Here is a 16,900-nt window from a genome sequence, read left to right as displayed (position 1 = left end):
ACGACAAGTGTCCCGGCTATTAGTGGCCATAAAAGGGCACTTTAAGGACCTACTACTGCTTGCAGTACTGGCATGGCAGCACGCTTTTTTATGGGAAGGTAATAAGTGAAATTCCCAGGCTTGCCCATAACGTCTGTGGTGGTTTAAAACTCGCATTGAGCTATAAAGCAGGACGCTTCATTTAGGTACCATTCCCAAACAGCTACTCCCAACAAAATCGCAGATAGCGTTAGATTTGTGTTTATTTGACCGTTTTCGGTTGCTCTTCTAAGACATTTTGCTAGTCTGGCAGTAAGGAATGCTATCTATCGTGCTGTAAGCAATTATGCAAAAAGTTCATTATACGATGTTGCGTTTCTGCGGTACATCTGGCAGTTTTGGTCTATCTTCTTATAATGGGATTCCGCATCTTCCTCTTTTACAAACCGAAATTTACCTTCAAAATTTAACATTTTGACTCCAAAGGTAATTTGAGCTTTAGAAAGAACTTTAGCAGTACGAACTTGTGAGATGAATGAAACTTTAGTTTTGATTAAAATGCTCTCTTGAGCTTTTATAGCACAGTCATATAAATGCTCAGGTTGAAGTAGCGAAGATGTCAACAATTAAGTACAATGTACAAAAGTGGGAGGCTTTGATCTTTTACATGGTTCCGCACGTCGCAATTATTTGGCATTTCTGCTAGAGAGAATGAGTTGGGTTGGGAATAAGGAAAAAAATTGAACCACTTGGCGCTATGTCTAAACAGCAAAATGGTTGAGCTGTAGTGGTCGAACCCCCTTAGAGACTGATAATTGATGGACTCGATAAGATCCTTAGAGTATAATTCAACCAAAATCTTTTTTGTTTCAGTTCTTTTGACCCTAGTGGCTCTACGCATAGAGTTTTACTTGACGAACCAGCTTGAACAACGGATGAGTTGTAGGGACCCGGCGCCGTCTTTCTTCGAGGCCTTTGCAATAGTCTTTGTTGTGGGTAAGTGTTGAGAGCTTTTTAGCTGATATTACTGCGGTCCATTCACAACCTGCAAGTAGAAAGTTGTGGACTCAATGGTGTGTTAATGCGAACAACAACCGGAACTGCCGGAGTATGCCAAAGTGATACATCACGTTAACAGCCCTCCCAGATACACGCACCCTTTTCAGCAGGAAGGCATCACTTTTTGAGACCGATAAAGGACATCAGTATTTTATGTAGCCATGACAAAAAACCGTCTTCTATGTCCATAATGGAAAATAACTTTGCTGGAAACAGTTGCCTGAATGTAGTAGTCTTTAATTATGCACTGTCCTGTCGTTATACACTTTTATAAAATGATAGGTGCAGTGACGTTAAACCCTGTGCAATACGGAAATAGCCTCACAACCTAGTTTTTAAATAAGTTTTTAAATAAGCTTTTGGTAGAGAATTAAGTCCATTTAATTTAGGTGGAGGCTTTCAACAAGAAAAAGAAAATGCAGGTATTTTAAAGGACTGCGAATCACCGAGTGCTTAATTTAAACTAAATTCTGGGCAACTTCAGAAGTCAAATTTGCGACAGTTAGGTTTTACATATAAAAAGTAACCTAAACAAAGTTGGTTTTTTGGGGAAGACTACCTCTGATCAATGAATAATTTTAATTACTTCTTTTAATAACTTCAAATGTACTATTTATCTGCCTTTTAAGGATTTGTCTGGCAAGAGATTACCAATATTTGGACGCTGGGTATAAGGGCCTACATCAGTGATATGTGGCACCTCCTGGACTTTGCTCAAAATTCCCTCTATATCTCAACCATTGCGCTACGCTTTGCAGCCTGGCTCAGAGTAGGTTGCCACACTTTTATCTGCACTATGTTCCAGTTCTAAAGCCATTACCAAAAGATTGGTTATAATTCTAGTAACTTTTTGTATCCCATCTCAAGACGAATAAATCTACTCTTCAAAGAAACGCAGTTTAGGTTAGATGTAGCCGATTACTTTAAGATTGCCTTTAGCTAAGTATTAGCTGCATTGGTCTCGACTGTGTTCCACCGTACCACCTATATTCGAGGTTCAAATCGTTTGACAAAACGGGTTTTTTTCTAACGTTCATTAGACTCACTCTCACGATTGGGTTACTTCGTCGTGTTTGAGCCGTCTTTAACCCTCTGCTCCCACTAAGAAGTTTATTTTCCAGAATTCTCCTGTATATTCTAATGTTGCATGTTAAAGTAGACTCCTATAAACTAATATTTTATTTTGAAAGAGAAGAATAAGCAACTGATTCACCCAGATCAGTAATCTTCCCATTGTGTGCTCAAAACGGTACACGATACCAGACAAAGTGTTTATTATTAATGGCATAGCATAATCTCCCAAAATAAAGGGATAAAATTAGCATATATCGCTTAGGCTTTCTGCAAGTTTTTTGTAATTCACATTTCCCCCTTCCATGAGACTTTTTTGTAACCAACGATTCAAAATTGAAAAAAAAAATAACTAAATACCGATGATTAGTTGTCAGGACTACTTCACACGGTAGGGCACAGGAAATGCAGTAAAAGTGCACCTCCTTTGTGGAGAATTCTCGAAGAGAATTAAACTGTGTTTAACAAGGTTTAAAAGTGTTGTGAAGTTGAGTTCGCAAAGCATAAAAGGTTGAAGGGAAAGAAGAAAGGTGTGATCTTCTGCCAACTCCAAATAAAATGGGAAAATTTGCAACTTCTCCAAAAATTGCAAGCTCAGTGTCACTTGGGAGAGAAACAAGTTATATCGTAATGACCTTAATTTGACGATAGGTTTTGTCCTACGAAGTAAACGGATATCGGTGTTCTAGGCCGAATCTCCTTTGAAAAGAATTTTATTTAAAGGAATGCATTTAAAAACTCTCGAAATGATTTTTTTAATGTTCATTGTAAGGTTTTTAGCAATTAACGAGGGCAAATTGATAAGTACGAACCTAGTACTGCTTCTGTGCATAGAGGCACTACCACGCAGCAGTTTCCCCAGTCTTCTCCAAAGTCGAATGAGGGCATAATATTGGGGCTCGGAGACAATGCCTCCCAGCAAAAGTAAAAATACGGTGGCTTAAGTGTTTGCGAAATCAAGACAAAGAGCTTAACAAACAACCGAAGCATTTCACAGCTCCTCTCCTTTTGAGCGTCGTCCTCCTTACTTCCCTTGGTCAACCTCTTGCGTCGACCAGCATAATTTAGTTGGTGGTGTAAGAAAACGCCCCCATCCAAGCGCTCTAATCATCAAATTTTCGTGTCAATGAGAGGATATTTGACTACAACATCACTGATCCCTCTCAACAATCTTACACAATCTTCAGTTTCAACTTGTTTGACAACTGTTTTAGGGGAAGAAGGGAATAATGTGTGGATTGCCTCCTATACCCATCGCTATTCGTAGGAACACGGACCTAAAAACAGGCATTTAATAAGGACTGGAGTTATGACAGTTTTGGGGATAAGGTTTCACGACTGTTCTCCCTTGTCACATTGTTACCATTTCAGTGCTACCCAGCCACCTGGGTTCTATGCAGGTAGTAGGGAGACGGAGGAGGTATCACGTGCTCACCTAGTTGACATCTTTATACAGGTATGGCAAACAGCTCCGTAATGAACATTTTCAGATGCCTCACGGTCAAGAATATTGGCGTCTTAGTTGTTAAAAGCATTCCTGCAGAATAAGGGGCTGGAGTATTCCAACCTTTCCGTCAGGGATCATCACAGGTTCTTCCGTCACGTTTAGGTTTGCCATTCAGGAATGGAAGCCAGGGTAATTATCCTTTAAAATCAGGTTCGCATTTCGCTGTTTTCAGTATTGCACCCCGAGTTCGTTCTGTGAACAGAATATATACTCTTGATATACAAAAGGGCTAGGGGCTAATGGCATGTCCGGAGGCCATGCTAAGTGGCGAAAGCACAAAGGCGGAGCCTTAGGCGTCTACGACTCCAAAACAAGTGTTTAAACAAACAGTCGCAGTGTTGCATACTGTCCAAATTCTGAGTTAGTGGACAGAAGCTAAGGTATTTATCAGTTATTTTAAAGGGTTAAGTTAAGGTGAAAGTGCCAATCATTTTTGCTTTAGCTTTTTTTTACAAAGAATGCTACAAAAATATTTTCACGCATCTGCATTTTTTTTATTTGAGCCACCTAAATTACAATCATGAGTATATTTTAAAGTTTTTGCGAGCGGTCATTGCTCTTGAAAAATTTTACCAATAGGGAAACCATTAATATGACAGCTAACCTTGGAACTGAAATAGCCCTAAGCCCACCTAACCATTGTCCAAAAAACGAAATCGCAAGTTCAAAAAAAGGTCTTCAAAATCGCTTTTCAGTGGGGAAAGGAGAGATTAGAGGAGGGTTTTCTATTTCGAACAAAGACTAAACTTTTGGGGCAAAATTTGAGCTTCCTTTGTTACTTCCATGAACGTAAATGATTCGAACGGACCATAAAGCTCTCTACAGGCAGTCACTTCTATTGCATTCAAGCCTGTAAAGTCTATAATAGGAAGCTACTACTGGCGCGACAGCTTAATTATGTAGCATTGAGTAGAACCCCCTAGACTCTCATTATTTAGTGCCTTTTCATGAACACTCCCTTCGATTAACTTTAGGCAGAGGTATAACCAGTCTGCTTTGTTTAACCTCTAGGTTTGGGCCTACGGAGAGCCATCAATTCTGGATCGCAGCAAGTGGGACGCCTACGACCCCATCCTCATCTCTGAGAGCCTCTTCGCTATTGCCAACATCTTTGCCACGCTCAAGCTGGTCTATGTTTTCACCGTCAGTCCACAGCTTGGACCACTGCAGATCAGCCTTGGTAGAATGTTAAACGACATCGTGAAGTTCTTCTGCGTCTACATTCTTGTCCTCGTGGCCTTTGCATTTGGGCTGAATCAACTCTACTGGTTCTACTCACATGAAAGGTTCAACAGTTGTCAGGGCGTTCGTTTCAGCCTGGCTGAGGGAATGAAGGATGTCTATGATTACTGCATCACTCGTGGACGATACCTTACCAAGTAAGTGTGAATCATGTTGGGGATGCAAAAACAATGCCATTCGATTTCACAATTGCATTTTAACACATCAGTTACCAGCATCACGTAAATGTGACCCCTGTTCGACTACTTCGTTCTTAGGTCACAAATGTGTCGAATGTGTTGTTAGAAAATTTATGACAAGTGGTTGTGTCACTCATGACTATGAAGGGTTGACCAGGTGTTAGATGCTCCTGTTCTGAGGAAGATAGTGTCTTTCTCAATATTGGAGCTGGAGTTCAATTGAAAAGGAATTGATGACAGCTGATGTCACATCAGAACAGTAAAACGTCAAAACGTTGGTGATGTTTCTTTATTAGAGACTCTGGCGATGGATGTGTTGACCTAGGAATGTTGCACACCGCTTATTCTACTGCAAGCCTGCTTCACTTTTGGGATTTACCGTTCAGCTGCTGATGTTTCATTCATTGTATACTTCTACAGCTCTTTCTGGAGTCTCATGTAATTCTATTAAATCTAAATGGTACTGTTCAAATAATGCTCTTATAGAGGTCATCTCGTCCTGTCCAAGCCACTGGTCAGTGACATGTGCGCCAACAGCTTCACATGTTGTTGATATGACTGGCTGGAGCAAATAGAGTCACAAACAGATTAGTCGGAGTGGAAAACGATCAAGGAGATGTAAGCTGTCGCTGACCTCAACATGGTCACAGTTGTTAGCTTTGTACACCATAACCTGGTGTGTTTTCTGTAAGACCCCGGCAAGGAGCGTGTTTATGTCAAATGAATGACCTTGACACACTCACTCAAATTGAATTACCCATAGATGTTGCCTGTTCTTTGTTAATGTTTGATAACTAGTTTCACCAACTGTAGCGATCCCAGTCGTTTCTGATTCCCGAAAGAGTAAGAATACTAGGACAGAGAATGTATTGCCAAAGTATAGAAGGGTTGAGAGGCTACTGCCATAGCCAGAATACCATGATGCTGAGCAGGAGTGCAAAGGCGGAGGGTAAGTACCCGTGAAACCAAAACAAAGAGTTAAACAAACAACCAAAGCATTTCAAAGCCCCCTTACTTTTGTGCCTCTTTCTCGGCGTTCCGCTTCGTCCGCCTCCCGCATGGGTCATCACAACGTAGTCGTTTTGATAAGAAAGTACCCTCTACCCAACCACGCCTGTCATTGATTTTACGTCCGAGAAGACATCTGACTACAACGCCACCGATACCATTCTGTTTGGGAACCGTAGTGGAGGAAGAGAGAATGTGCTAGCCACCACGTATATCCATCGCTAGTCATAAGAACACTGGCCTAAAAGCAGTCACATAACATGGAACGGGAGTTAGCACGGTTCTGTTGGGAGAAAGTTTCGCATCTCTTCCTTCTTGCCACGTCGCCCTCACTTCCGTACCGTCCAGCCATATATCCATCCAGGATCTGCGCAGTTAGTACGGAGGTAGAGGAAGTATCATGTGTTCACCTAATTGACATCTTCATGCAGATACCGTAGACAGCTCCGTAAGGAGCGTTTCCAGATAGTTTACGGTCAGGGCTGGTGTTGCTTCAGTTGTTAATGGCATTCCTGTATAGTATGGGACTGGAGTAAATGGGGAATGTAGACGTCATTACCAGTCCTTCTGTCGGAGACTGCCCTTGAATCTCCCTTCCGCAGCATGAACTTTTCTTCCCTTACTTAGGGGTTAAACATGTGGGAATATAAATCAAGATAGTTGTCCTTTAGGATCGGATTCGCATTCCTCCACCACCAACGTAGTGCCCTGAAGGCGAATGAAGTCACAATAACGGGGCTGAATATGTAGAGTAGACGTACGGAAGGATTGTGGGGCTACTGGCATGGCCAGAAGGTCAAGCCACTTAATGGATGTGCAAAGTTGGAGTCTTCAGTACCTCCATAACCAAAACTGAGAGTTGAACTGTCAACCAAAGCTTTACACCAACCAGTGTCTCGTGCGAATCAATTAAGTTTAAAGGGCTATGCCATCTGCAGATGTTCTTATTCTTTTAATTTCCACATTTTTCAGCTTTAGATGGGCATAATATCAAAGTAAACTTATCTTTTTAGCAGATTTGTGTTAATGAACTCCTTTAACGCTTGTATATCGTTTGTAAGTGTGTTCAAGTGGCATTACTTTTACAGTCTCTTCGAAATAGCTCAATCCCTCTATTGGTCTACCTACGGTCTCATAGATCTCACAAATTTTGATCTGGAATATCCGCACTCTTTCACCGAATTTATTGGTAAGTTGGCAAATCTTTAGCCTCCTTCATGATACATTCCCTTAACTTTGTTCCTTAACTTGTTTTTACTACTTTAGGAAAGCTTATATTCGGAACCTACTCCTGTATCGCGTTCATTGTTCTCCTCAATATGCTCATTGCGATGATGAACAATTCTTATCAACAAATTTGGGTAAATCTCTCCACTTCTACTTCTTTACCAGCTCAATAATAGGAAAATCCACTCTTAATTAATTAAGGCGAATCAAAATTTGTCAAGACAACTTCATGTTAGTGTCTTCTGTTATATTCTGAAATTTGATTTCACGTCGGGGACGGGAAGAATAAGAAATGTAACAACGATTTTGCTCTATGTAGGAACAAGCGGATACTGAGTGGAAGTTTGCCCGCTCAAAGCTGTGGATCAGTTACTTTGCTGAGGGCTCTGCTCTTGCGGTCCCCTTTAATCTCCTTCCAGGTCGAAACACCTTTAAATGGCTCTTCAAGTGCTGTCACTGCAAACGTGATGGGGATGACAAATCCGACTTTGAATGGGACTCGATTAAGGTGAGTGATGAGAGAGGAAAAAGGGGGCTGAGCACCACCTTTTTAAGGCGTTTGGAATTGTCTTGGGATGATGTACTTTGTTTCAGTATGCATTAATTGAAGACGGTGACAGTGTGGAAGAGATGAACCACCCAAAAGCCCGTTGTGGTCAATTATACTCACAAACGACGTAGAGAGGAATGACCTTTGGAAATTGTCTACCTATCAAGGATCTTAAAGTACTTTGCATGCCGATCGATGCAAAACTTCTGCCGCTATTGTATTTAACCTTCTTGTTGATAATTTAGCTTCATTCAATCGTTCTATTGAACTCATCGTACTAGCCAAACTGAGACTCTGGAATAGACATACTGTAGCGTTACAAGACTTCCTTGACGACGAAAGAAGACATAGCCCTGGGTTAGAATATGCATTGTAGACGTAGAGAATGGGCTGGGGGCTACTGCATGGCCTGAAGGCCAGGCCGACTGGCTGAGCCCTCAGTGGTCCATTACCAAATCCGAGAGTTACATTGCCACAGTCTTTTAAACACTTGCATTGTTTAAATATCTTACTGCTGAGTTGCAGAGAGCCACCTTCACTGTACTGTGCTCGGAGACTTCTGCGCTGATTCGCAAACTTTGTTGTTTGAGTTGACTGGCTATTGGTAGAGGGATAAACTTACCATCTATCACTGCATGTAGTAACGCCACGATAGCATCTCTTGCTATTTCTATTTGAAGTACCCTCTCCTCTATTTTATTCTATTCATCCCATTTAATCTCGGTGCTGCCTCTTTTTAGCAATGGTGGAATATGCGCCATTTAACTGCAATCATAACCCCTTTTTGACAGATTTGAAAGTTCTTTTTATTCTCCTGCAAACGGTTACTGTGGTTACTGCACAGTATGTATACCTTTTTCCATCAATGGTGCTAAAAAACCTTACAACCACACCCAGAAGGCCTCGTTTTTTCAAAACTTCGCTGTGATCAGAGATAGTCACATTTGTTGACACTGACAAATGAAAATGGGGCTTTAAACATGGTAGATGAAAAAGCTTTGGTGTAGTAGTTTAAAAGCAGAGCGGGGAAAAAGTGTTTACATGGCAGCGGTGGTTCCCAGTTCCCAACACTGTAGTCAATAAATGCTGTTAACACTCAGCATCTGTTTCAGGTCTCGATGGTCCCGCCTTTCCCTAAAATTGCCTCGAATTCTTCTGATCATTCGGATTAAAACTATCTACTTTTTAGGAAAAGGTGCAAAAGGTGAATAAGAAGGAGCAGCGTCATGCGACGGTGATGCGAGAGTTGGTGAATCGTTACCTCATGCATCGTCAGATGCATGTGGACGGCCAGGGTGTAACAGAAGACGATCTCAACGAGATCAAAGGCGACATTAGCGCTTTTCGCTACGAGTTGCTGGACATTCTGCGCGACAATGGAATGAAAGTCGATTCTGATGATCACTTCAGAAAGGGTAGACATTTCGCGCTACACCGATAGTTGGAGAAGGTTCTAGTGTAGTAGGCGCTCAGAATAGTAAACCTTGCTTTAAGCAGTTCGCAATCTGATAATCTAGGCTAGGTAAAAGATATTTATTCATGTACAAAATTGGACTAACTAGGCCAAATTTTACAAAAGCAAACCCCAATCCAGACTGTCATAGTGGCGTTGCCACTTTTTTCTTGTTATGAAAAGCAAGGTGCACGAGTTGCGCCTAAGAAAGCTTTAAACAAAAAACCGAGAAGTGGATTTTTTACCAATTATAACAACAACGCAGCCTGTATTTTGACTTATTCGCTTATACCAATTCCAGTCGATAACCTGGGAGCAATATTGTGTTGCATGGCTTTGTTGGTCTTGTGTTCACCTACTTATAAGGTATTTCAGTAGACAAAAGGAACGATTTATTTAATTTTTCAAGATGAGTCTGGAGACAGGAAAATACATTTACAAAACTGTCATTGTTGTTTTTAGGGTTAAATATTGCGTTAACTCTTTCAGATGAAGGGTAGTTATAAAATACTGCACTTTTTGCTACCTGATGCACTATCGTAACTTGGAAGTACTAAAGAATTATATCTCTGAAGAAGTAATAATGTTTACTACTATAAAGAAAGTTTCATTTTCAATGTACAGAAGGACTGAAAGGCCGCATAAAGTGTTTAAATCTTTAAAATTAAGTACACATCCAAACAATCCTCATCTACTTCATTATCATCCCCGCGTCTCTTTTTCCAGTCGGTCGACTACGACGGAGAGCGAGCCGTCGAGTGAGGAATCCCTCATGGAAAGTTTCTAATGCAAATTTAGATGAATTGGATACGACAGAGGCACCTGAGGATCTTTATGAAGGTGTTGGTGTTAGCAAACCATCTACCCAAGCAACCGGAACTGTACCCTCTGTAGAAAAACCGCAAGAGTTTGGAAAGTCTTTGCCGGTCTCCGAGCATGCTCCTGCAGGTCCTTCTTACTCAAACCCCGCATTTGTGCCTGAAATAGAGATAAGCACAGCAGAAGAGAAGCCTCCACTACAGACGGATGACACTATAGAGACATCAAACGATGATTCGATAACACAGAAGAGCACGGGGAAACAACATCGTGATGTCCATGCGGTTGAAGGGAGCAGCGTGACTTCACCATTTGAAAGTGGGGAGATCTCTGAGCCGACCAGATTGAAGGAGGTGGACAGGACCGATTTTGTCTAATACAAGGCGAAGCTGAATGAGTGGTGAATGTTATATCGGTCCCAATGAGGAATGACATTTTTCCCATTCTCTTCCTCACCCCGAAAAGTAATTGCATCAAAACTGTGCACTTTCACACGAAAAAATTAATCACTAGCAAGGCTTTCTTTTGATTACTGGCTATCCTCTTAAAAGCATTGGCCTGAAGGTAGCGTCGTTAAGCACCGCTAAAAAGTACCTTTTTTTCTCGATCTGATGCCACCAGTCTCCATGTTTCCATTACTTCGCTTGACCAGAATGTGTCTTCTGGCATTTTAGTCAACGCTAATCATTTAGACCTCACAGTGTGGATCCCGACTCTTGTCTTCATAATACATGCTAAATACTACCTCTGCGCTTCGCCACTACCAACGAAGTACCGGACACCCCTCATTTCAAAAGAGGAACACCCATGTAATCAAATTATTAGTTCGAAGTAGTTCAAACTCACAAAGCAGTCAAAATCATCCACCATGTAAAATTATCATGAACGCTGATGGAAGAGGAGGAAGAAAGGGACTCTTGGTATCTCTAATTAGAGCGAGCGCAGGAAAATGCATTCACTGAGCTCAGTGAACCAAGAAGTCCTCCACGAAGCAAATTTGCTGCAGAGGTAAAGGCAGTTACGAGGATGGAGAGTTCAGTTTTAAGCTCCTTCACCAGAGGTGCAGACTCCTCATAGGCACATTGGCTCAGTTTTTGAAGAACAGTGCGGATCTTGGGGAAGTAACTGTCGCAGTGGGTCGAGGCGTATGAACTGTCAACAAGAACGTGTCTTGGCATGGTGGCACTCTCATAGGTGATAAAATGTTTTGAGAGGCGCCCAAGCATGTCATTGTAGAGGGGGTAGCACCTAAATGACAAGGGTGGAATTTCTGACATCCTCTTCAAACAAAAGCGTACTAGAATCTGATAAGGTTATAGCATCACGCTTACCTCTGTTTCCCGTACTCAAGTCTGTCAAAGTACTTTTCGAAGACCTTTGAGGCGTTTAAAGTCTCCAATGCCCTCACTAACGTAACCTTAAAGTGAGAAGCATCGAATTAGAAAAAAAGTAGACATTTTGTCTGCCATTAAGCTCGTGTAGCCTATAAATCATTCTGCTGGGACATAAAAAGGATTAAAGCTGATTGCGGTCATCAAAATATACCAGCTTCTCAGCATCCTGATTACCCAAGCCCGATCCTACCGAGATTAATGCCATAGAGTGCCGTAATGTTGGATGTTTCGTAGTCATCGTAAACAATGCTGCTCCAGGACTGTGCCAGCGCAGTAGCCTTTGGAACTGGATAAATGGGCAAACGCCGACTGCTGGAGAATTTGAGCAAGAGGTGGAAATGATAGCGAATGAGGAAGTGGTGAAGTGGAAGTAAGGTGCCGTCGGAGCTGCATGGTGGGTCAGTGAACCTCACTGCCATAGCTACCGAATCGTAGGCGGTGTGGTAGGAGGGAGCTTCATACAGAGGCGGTTCCTACATGATGGAGAAGAAAAAATCAGAACTCTTCAGGCACAAAAGGCACTTGAGTCAAACCAAGACTTATGATTGGAGGGTAATGTAGCAAGTTTATCCTCTTATTAACAGTCAGTGAACACATCGTGGGCTAGTCTAGTCTGGAAACTTTTTATATAGGTGATAAGTATTGGTAGTGGTATCTCCATCTAATGGCGTGCCTTGGTAAACTACGGTGATGACAGTAATACGTTGGAACGTGGTTAGTGTTTCGAAGATGGCCGCACATCTACAAGTTGGCAGACATTCCGACCTTGATGGGTCCCAGTCTACAACACGGCAATCATTTGGCTCTGTGAAAATACAGCCGGCTAGCTCTTGGAACATTTACCTTCTCCTGAGTTCATGGCTGATGCCGAATCAGTAGTCGGGATTTGCACAAGAAATGAGTTTTCCCAGTGGTGGCAGTGAAGCTAGCACACATTCTGTACTTAAGGCAGTTTTTTGTGCATTACAATAACACTAACTACACTATGTCCATAGTACAGTAACTAGACCGAAAAATTTCCCCACCGTTCCCTTGACCTGAGGGATTTTCAACCACATAAATCCCTCACAGAGGTCAGCAATTCGGCATTGATAACAACACAAAGCACATTGTCCTATCGTATTTTAGCCATTCTTACTATCTTTATGCGGCAACTCCAATATCATTTGGTTTCTTGCATGAACTCAGAAGGCCTGGTTTCACTTTACCTCCTCAGATAAGTCAGAGCTTCTGAAAAATTCACCAACGGTTGATGGACTTGTTGACAAAAAAACACTCACAGGTGCAAATTGTGGATAAGTAGATGGGATTCCAAACTGATATTGGAAGAGGACGTGATCTGTGGAACCGCCTACTGGAACGGTTCTGCAATAAAATGGTAATTTTGTCATAATGACTGTAATCTACAATTAAAAAGAATGATCAAAGATGGGACTAGATTAGTCAGTTATTAATTGCAGTATCATCAACCTATTGCTCTCAAAGATGGAGGCATTTTGGTTGGTGTCTCTACAATGTATCCTATCTCCGTCCATAGGTACATTTCTCGAGGCATTTTTGGGATTCTCAATGAATAAAATCTACCTTTAGTGGATTTTAAGGTGATTCCTTTAATCAGTTACGCATAGTATCTACAGCTTTGTTGACTTCATTAGACCTTTATTAATGCAGAATTGTAGGTAATGTAACATACCCTGGTTGCTCACCCTTACTTCTGTTCTTTCGTTGGCCCCACTCCTCAAGGAAACTCATCGAGGCATCACACGGTCCATGCACGCTTTCCGCACTATCGAGGAGGGCTTTTTCAAGTAACTGATCGGTTCGTATGGTAAAGGTGGCGTTGCCTTTTACAGGCTAGTCCTGATTAAAGTAGACCACCGCTTTGGCCAGAAGTTCGTCTCGGTAGAGCTCGGTAAACTCCGTCGAGCCAATCAAACCCACCTCTTCGGCATCCCAGCTCGCGATCACAATGCTACGTTTTGGATGCCATCCTACAGCCGACATCATAAACTCCTTCAAGATCTCTTTGCTATCATACTTTGGAACGAATGCATGCTATTTACCCTATGAACTGGAATTCATCCATACCTTTAAAAGTAAACATTAAGGTTTAATTTGCGCTCTCTGAGTTGCATAGTTCTCTTTTTTTTCAACCATTTCCTTTCCATCTCCCATTTCCTAATTTACGGCTCACCTTTTTGATAGGCCATCCCAAGGAGATAGGCGATGCCTTGTAGAACAACAGTACCAGAATGAGGATCGCTGGCGCCCTGAACCCATGCGTCACGATGATTACCAAAGACCACATACTTATCCGCCTCAGGACCTCTACCCGGCATTATGCCGATAGCGTTGACAAGTGTGGATGGCGTCTCGTCCATTCGGTTCAGTACTTCTAGTCGAATCAAGCTATATTACAGACACAAAGCAGCACCATAGAAAAGGCTATCATTTCTACCCAATTATGACATAAGTGAGGGTTAAAAAATCACATTAAGTGCTGCTCACTTTTCGCCTTCGGGCCCCATAAATTTTATTGTGCACGGTTCCCACTCCTTAGGAATCGGTTTACCACCAATGCCATTTATTATGACTTCGGCGTCATTGTAGTTAACTGTCTGCACCGGAAATGGTGCGACGGCCTGGTCCTCTGCCCTCTCAATCTTGTAAACACCATCTCGAATTGCAAAAAATTGTAAAATAAACACTTTTTGGTTACAAAACAAGGAGTATTCATTTGATAAATCCGCTGGTTGAAAACAACGGCAAGTATTGTCTAGTGCAGCTAAGGTAGAAATGAGGTTGGTGCATTCAGTTATGATGTGATACTTTGACAATTCTTTTAGCTCTTCATTTTGCTTTCGTGGACACTTGAGGCTCCGCTATTATAATTCCGCTCTCTGGCATGACCTTAAGCCTTGCCAGTAACCTCTCAGCCCACCTGAAAGACTCAGAGGGCTGCATTGTGTTTTAATTATATTCAAAAGTTTATAATGCCTCCTCTTATTTCCGTTTCCAATGCTAATCTCAAATGCCTTAATTTTATTCCTGTGTATTATCATATCTGCTTCGTCAGGAAAGATGAAGCGACTAGTTTTGTCTTTCTGTCACTGTTGACCCCTGTAGGTCCATGGGCTTTCCAGCCTATTACCCTCCCAGACCTCCTGTACTACGTCCACCTCTTCCTCAGCAGTTGTATTTTGTGGCTGTATTTATGAACTCACCAATAAATGGCAATCCGATAGGCGACCCCATCAGTGGGAAGACCAATTCCCTCGGGATACACCTTGATGTCTGGTCCATAATCCGTGGGGTCCCTATAGATAACCATTCCTCCGGGCAATGCACTGCTATGCAGTCTGGCACAATGCTTCACCACCTGCCGTACCTTGCTGCCGTAGGACGTGTAGCCGTGTTGAGCCACCACGATGATGTCCTGAAGACAGAGCTCCTGTGCGCTTGTAAAAACAGCCATATCGTTGTCTCGGGCATAGTTCACAAAAACCGGTCGACCGGTTGCATTGCCAGCTCCAGAAAAACCACAGTACACGGGAATAGTGATCTTCTCTTCCAAGAAACAAGTTTCATTTCCGTGAGGCTGTCGATCTGTACAGCTGAATGTGACTAAAAAATTGAAATTAAGCCCTTTAACACGTATCATGATGCAATACTTTGATAGTTTATTTAGTTTCTTGTTTCCGTTGCTCGCGCACTTAAGACTTAGTCATGGTGCCTCCGCCGAGAGGCACGGCCTTTGGGCTATACCGGTTACCCCTCACCCAACCTGTAGATCGGAAATAACATTTTCTGCCCTAGTATTATGAACCCTTTTGACACTAAGAAAGACTTGGGACGCTACAATAATGTTGGAAATTCAAAACAAGGGCAAATGTGTTTGGAAGTTTAGTAGAAGGCACCACTTTGGTTACTACTCAAACGTCTAATGCGTTGAATACTTCTGAGATCATTTACATACTCACAACTCATCTCTGACTGCTTCAGGAGCAATTCCTTTTGGATGGCAAACCGCTTCGCTCATACACATATAAAAAACAACTTTGCGCCGATGACGTCTCCACTTCTGGGAATAAGTTTGCACTGCTTAAGCAGTTTTTTTGCAATTTATCTCAACTAGGGTTGCCATATTAAGTTTCAAGGTTCCATCTCAAATAGCTGTCTTTTAGCTTAAGCATATACTAATTGTAAAGGGCAATAAAGCTACCGTAGTTTTGAGCACGTCGACCCTCTACATGGGTAGATCTATCGAGAATCACAACATCGTTCCACGGACCCTTCTCAGGCGGTCCACGCAGAAGACGGACGGTAAAATTGACCATTTTCACTATTGGCCAGCCCCATCTCCTCCAATCTTGAACTTGTTTACCTGAAAGAGAAGACTCATTTCAGTATTGCTTAGGAATATTTATTCTGAGGAAGAATTATAACTGTAAAGTGTTGAGAGTGACGTACATCCTGCCTGTGTGGTATGCGCCTAATTTAGAAGCATGAAACAATTGATAAATAAACAACTGCATCGGAAAATTCTAATAAAACTAAACTGTAAAATTAATCTCACTATTCCTTTCCTTCTCTATTTTATTCTTTTCCTCTCTTTTTCAATTCCATCAGACACAATAGTCTCCCTTTTATCAAGCCGTTCTCATCTTTAATCTGAATTGCTAAGCTGCTTTCAAAAGGAAGAAGTAAATTGGAAAAGAATTAGATAAGGCAGAAAATTGCAAGTATTTGATTTGGTTATTGTTTAAGAAAAGGACCTGCAAGCAGGGAATTCTCATAAGTTCCGCCCTGGTGTTGGCGCCAACCAGCGAAGTACGACAGCTGCTCAATTGGAAAGTGTTTTGGAAGCTGATCATAAAATTCCTCGTAGACATCTCTCCAGTTGGATTTACTATGATGTTTAGCAGCCACTGAACTCCAGATAAGTAATACGGCTAGAATGAATGCGTTCTGTAATGGCATCTGAGGAGGAACTAAATGAGCACTGCAGACTGTGTTCACCTTAGGAGGGCGACAGGTGTGCGCGAGTGAATTAAGCGGTGTGACTTTGGCATGCAACTGTAATCACGTTGTCACTGCGTGAGTTTATGTAGCGACTGTCACACACCATGGTGCTTCACATTGGTCCAACAAGGTATGTAGTATATGTTCGGCTATTTCAAAGCGAAATTCGACTACCGTTGTTTGTATTAACTGGCCATCCGACCTCGGATAAAAGGCCAAATTAAATCTCATCCACAATCGCGGTTCCTAAGGTCAACCAATTGCAATACATCTACTTGGCAGTAGTCTCCTCGTAAGCTAAGATCGCGTTTAATCACATCCGCCCTTCAACTCCCTCGGTAGTCAATGATAACAACTGTGAGGCTGAGGAATTTTCACTTTCTAAATTGC

The 16,900-nt window shown here is 42.0% G+C and overlaps 2 protein-coding genes across 2 annotated transcripts in view; one reads left to right on the top strand and one right to left on the bottom strand. All coding sequences in view use genetic code 11, as the record gives it.

The window, feature by feature from the left end:
• EGR_00433 (Transient receptor potential-gamma protein) overlaps positions 1-10,471 on the top strand; it is a gene marked incomplete at both ends in the record, with an annotated part of 15,873 nt that extends 5,402 nt beyond the window's left edge. The window contains 8 exons of the mRNA XM_024489682.1: positions 853-975; positions 1,668-1,807; positions 4,628-4,995; positions 7,134-7,234; positions 7,312-7,406; positions 7,592-7,780; positions 9,012-9,237; positions 10,002-10,471. Coding sequence (XP_024355679.1) covers positions 853-975; positions 1,668-1,807; positions 4,628-4,995; positions 7,134-7,234; positions 7,312-7,406; positions 7,592-7,780; positions 9,012-9,237; positions 10,002-10,471 — 1,712 coding nt within the window. The remainder of the gene's footprint in view (positions 1-852; positions 976-1,667; positions 1,808-4,627; positions 4,996-7,133; positions 7,235-7,311; positions 7,407-7,591; positions 7,781-9,011; positions 9,238-10,001) is intronic.
• Positions 10,472-11,020: 549 nt separating this feature from the next.
• Positions 11,021-16,468, bottom strand: EGR_00432 (N-acetylated-alpha-linked acidic dipeptidase; the record flags this gene model as incomplete). The annotated part of the gene is made up of 11 exons (XM_024489681.1): positions 11,021-11,342; positions 11,426-11,501; positions 11,679-11,961; positions 12,769-12,853; positions 13,182-13,342; positions 13,364-13,479; positions 13,683-13,897; positions 13,997-14,143; positions 14,713-15,112; positions 15,711-15,872; positions 16,264-16,468. 11 exons carry the CDS (start codon positions 16,466-16,468, stop codon positions 11,021-11,023), a joined length of 2,172 nt encoding a protein of 723 aa, XP_024355678.1.
• Positions 16,469-16,900: the final 432 nt, after the last annotated feature.

This window comes from Echinococcus granulosus (genome assembly GCF_000524195.1).
Source record: "Echinococcus granulosus chromosome Unknown EG_S00002, whole genome shotgun sequence".
Classification (NCBI taxonomy): Eukaryota; Metazoa; Platyhelminthes; class Cestoda; order Cyclophyllidea; family Taeniidae; genus Echinococcus; species Echinococcus granulosus.
The sequence above is the reverse complement of the archived record's forward strand: the minus strand, read 5'-3'. Positions and strand labels throughout refer to the sequence as shown.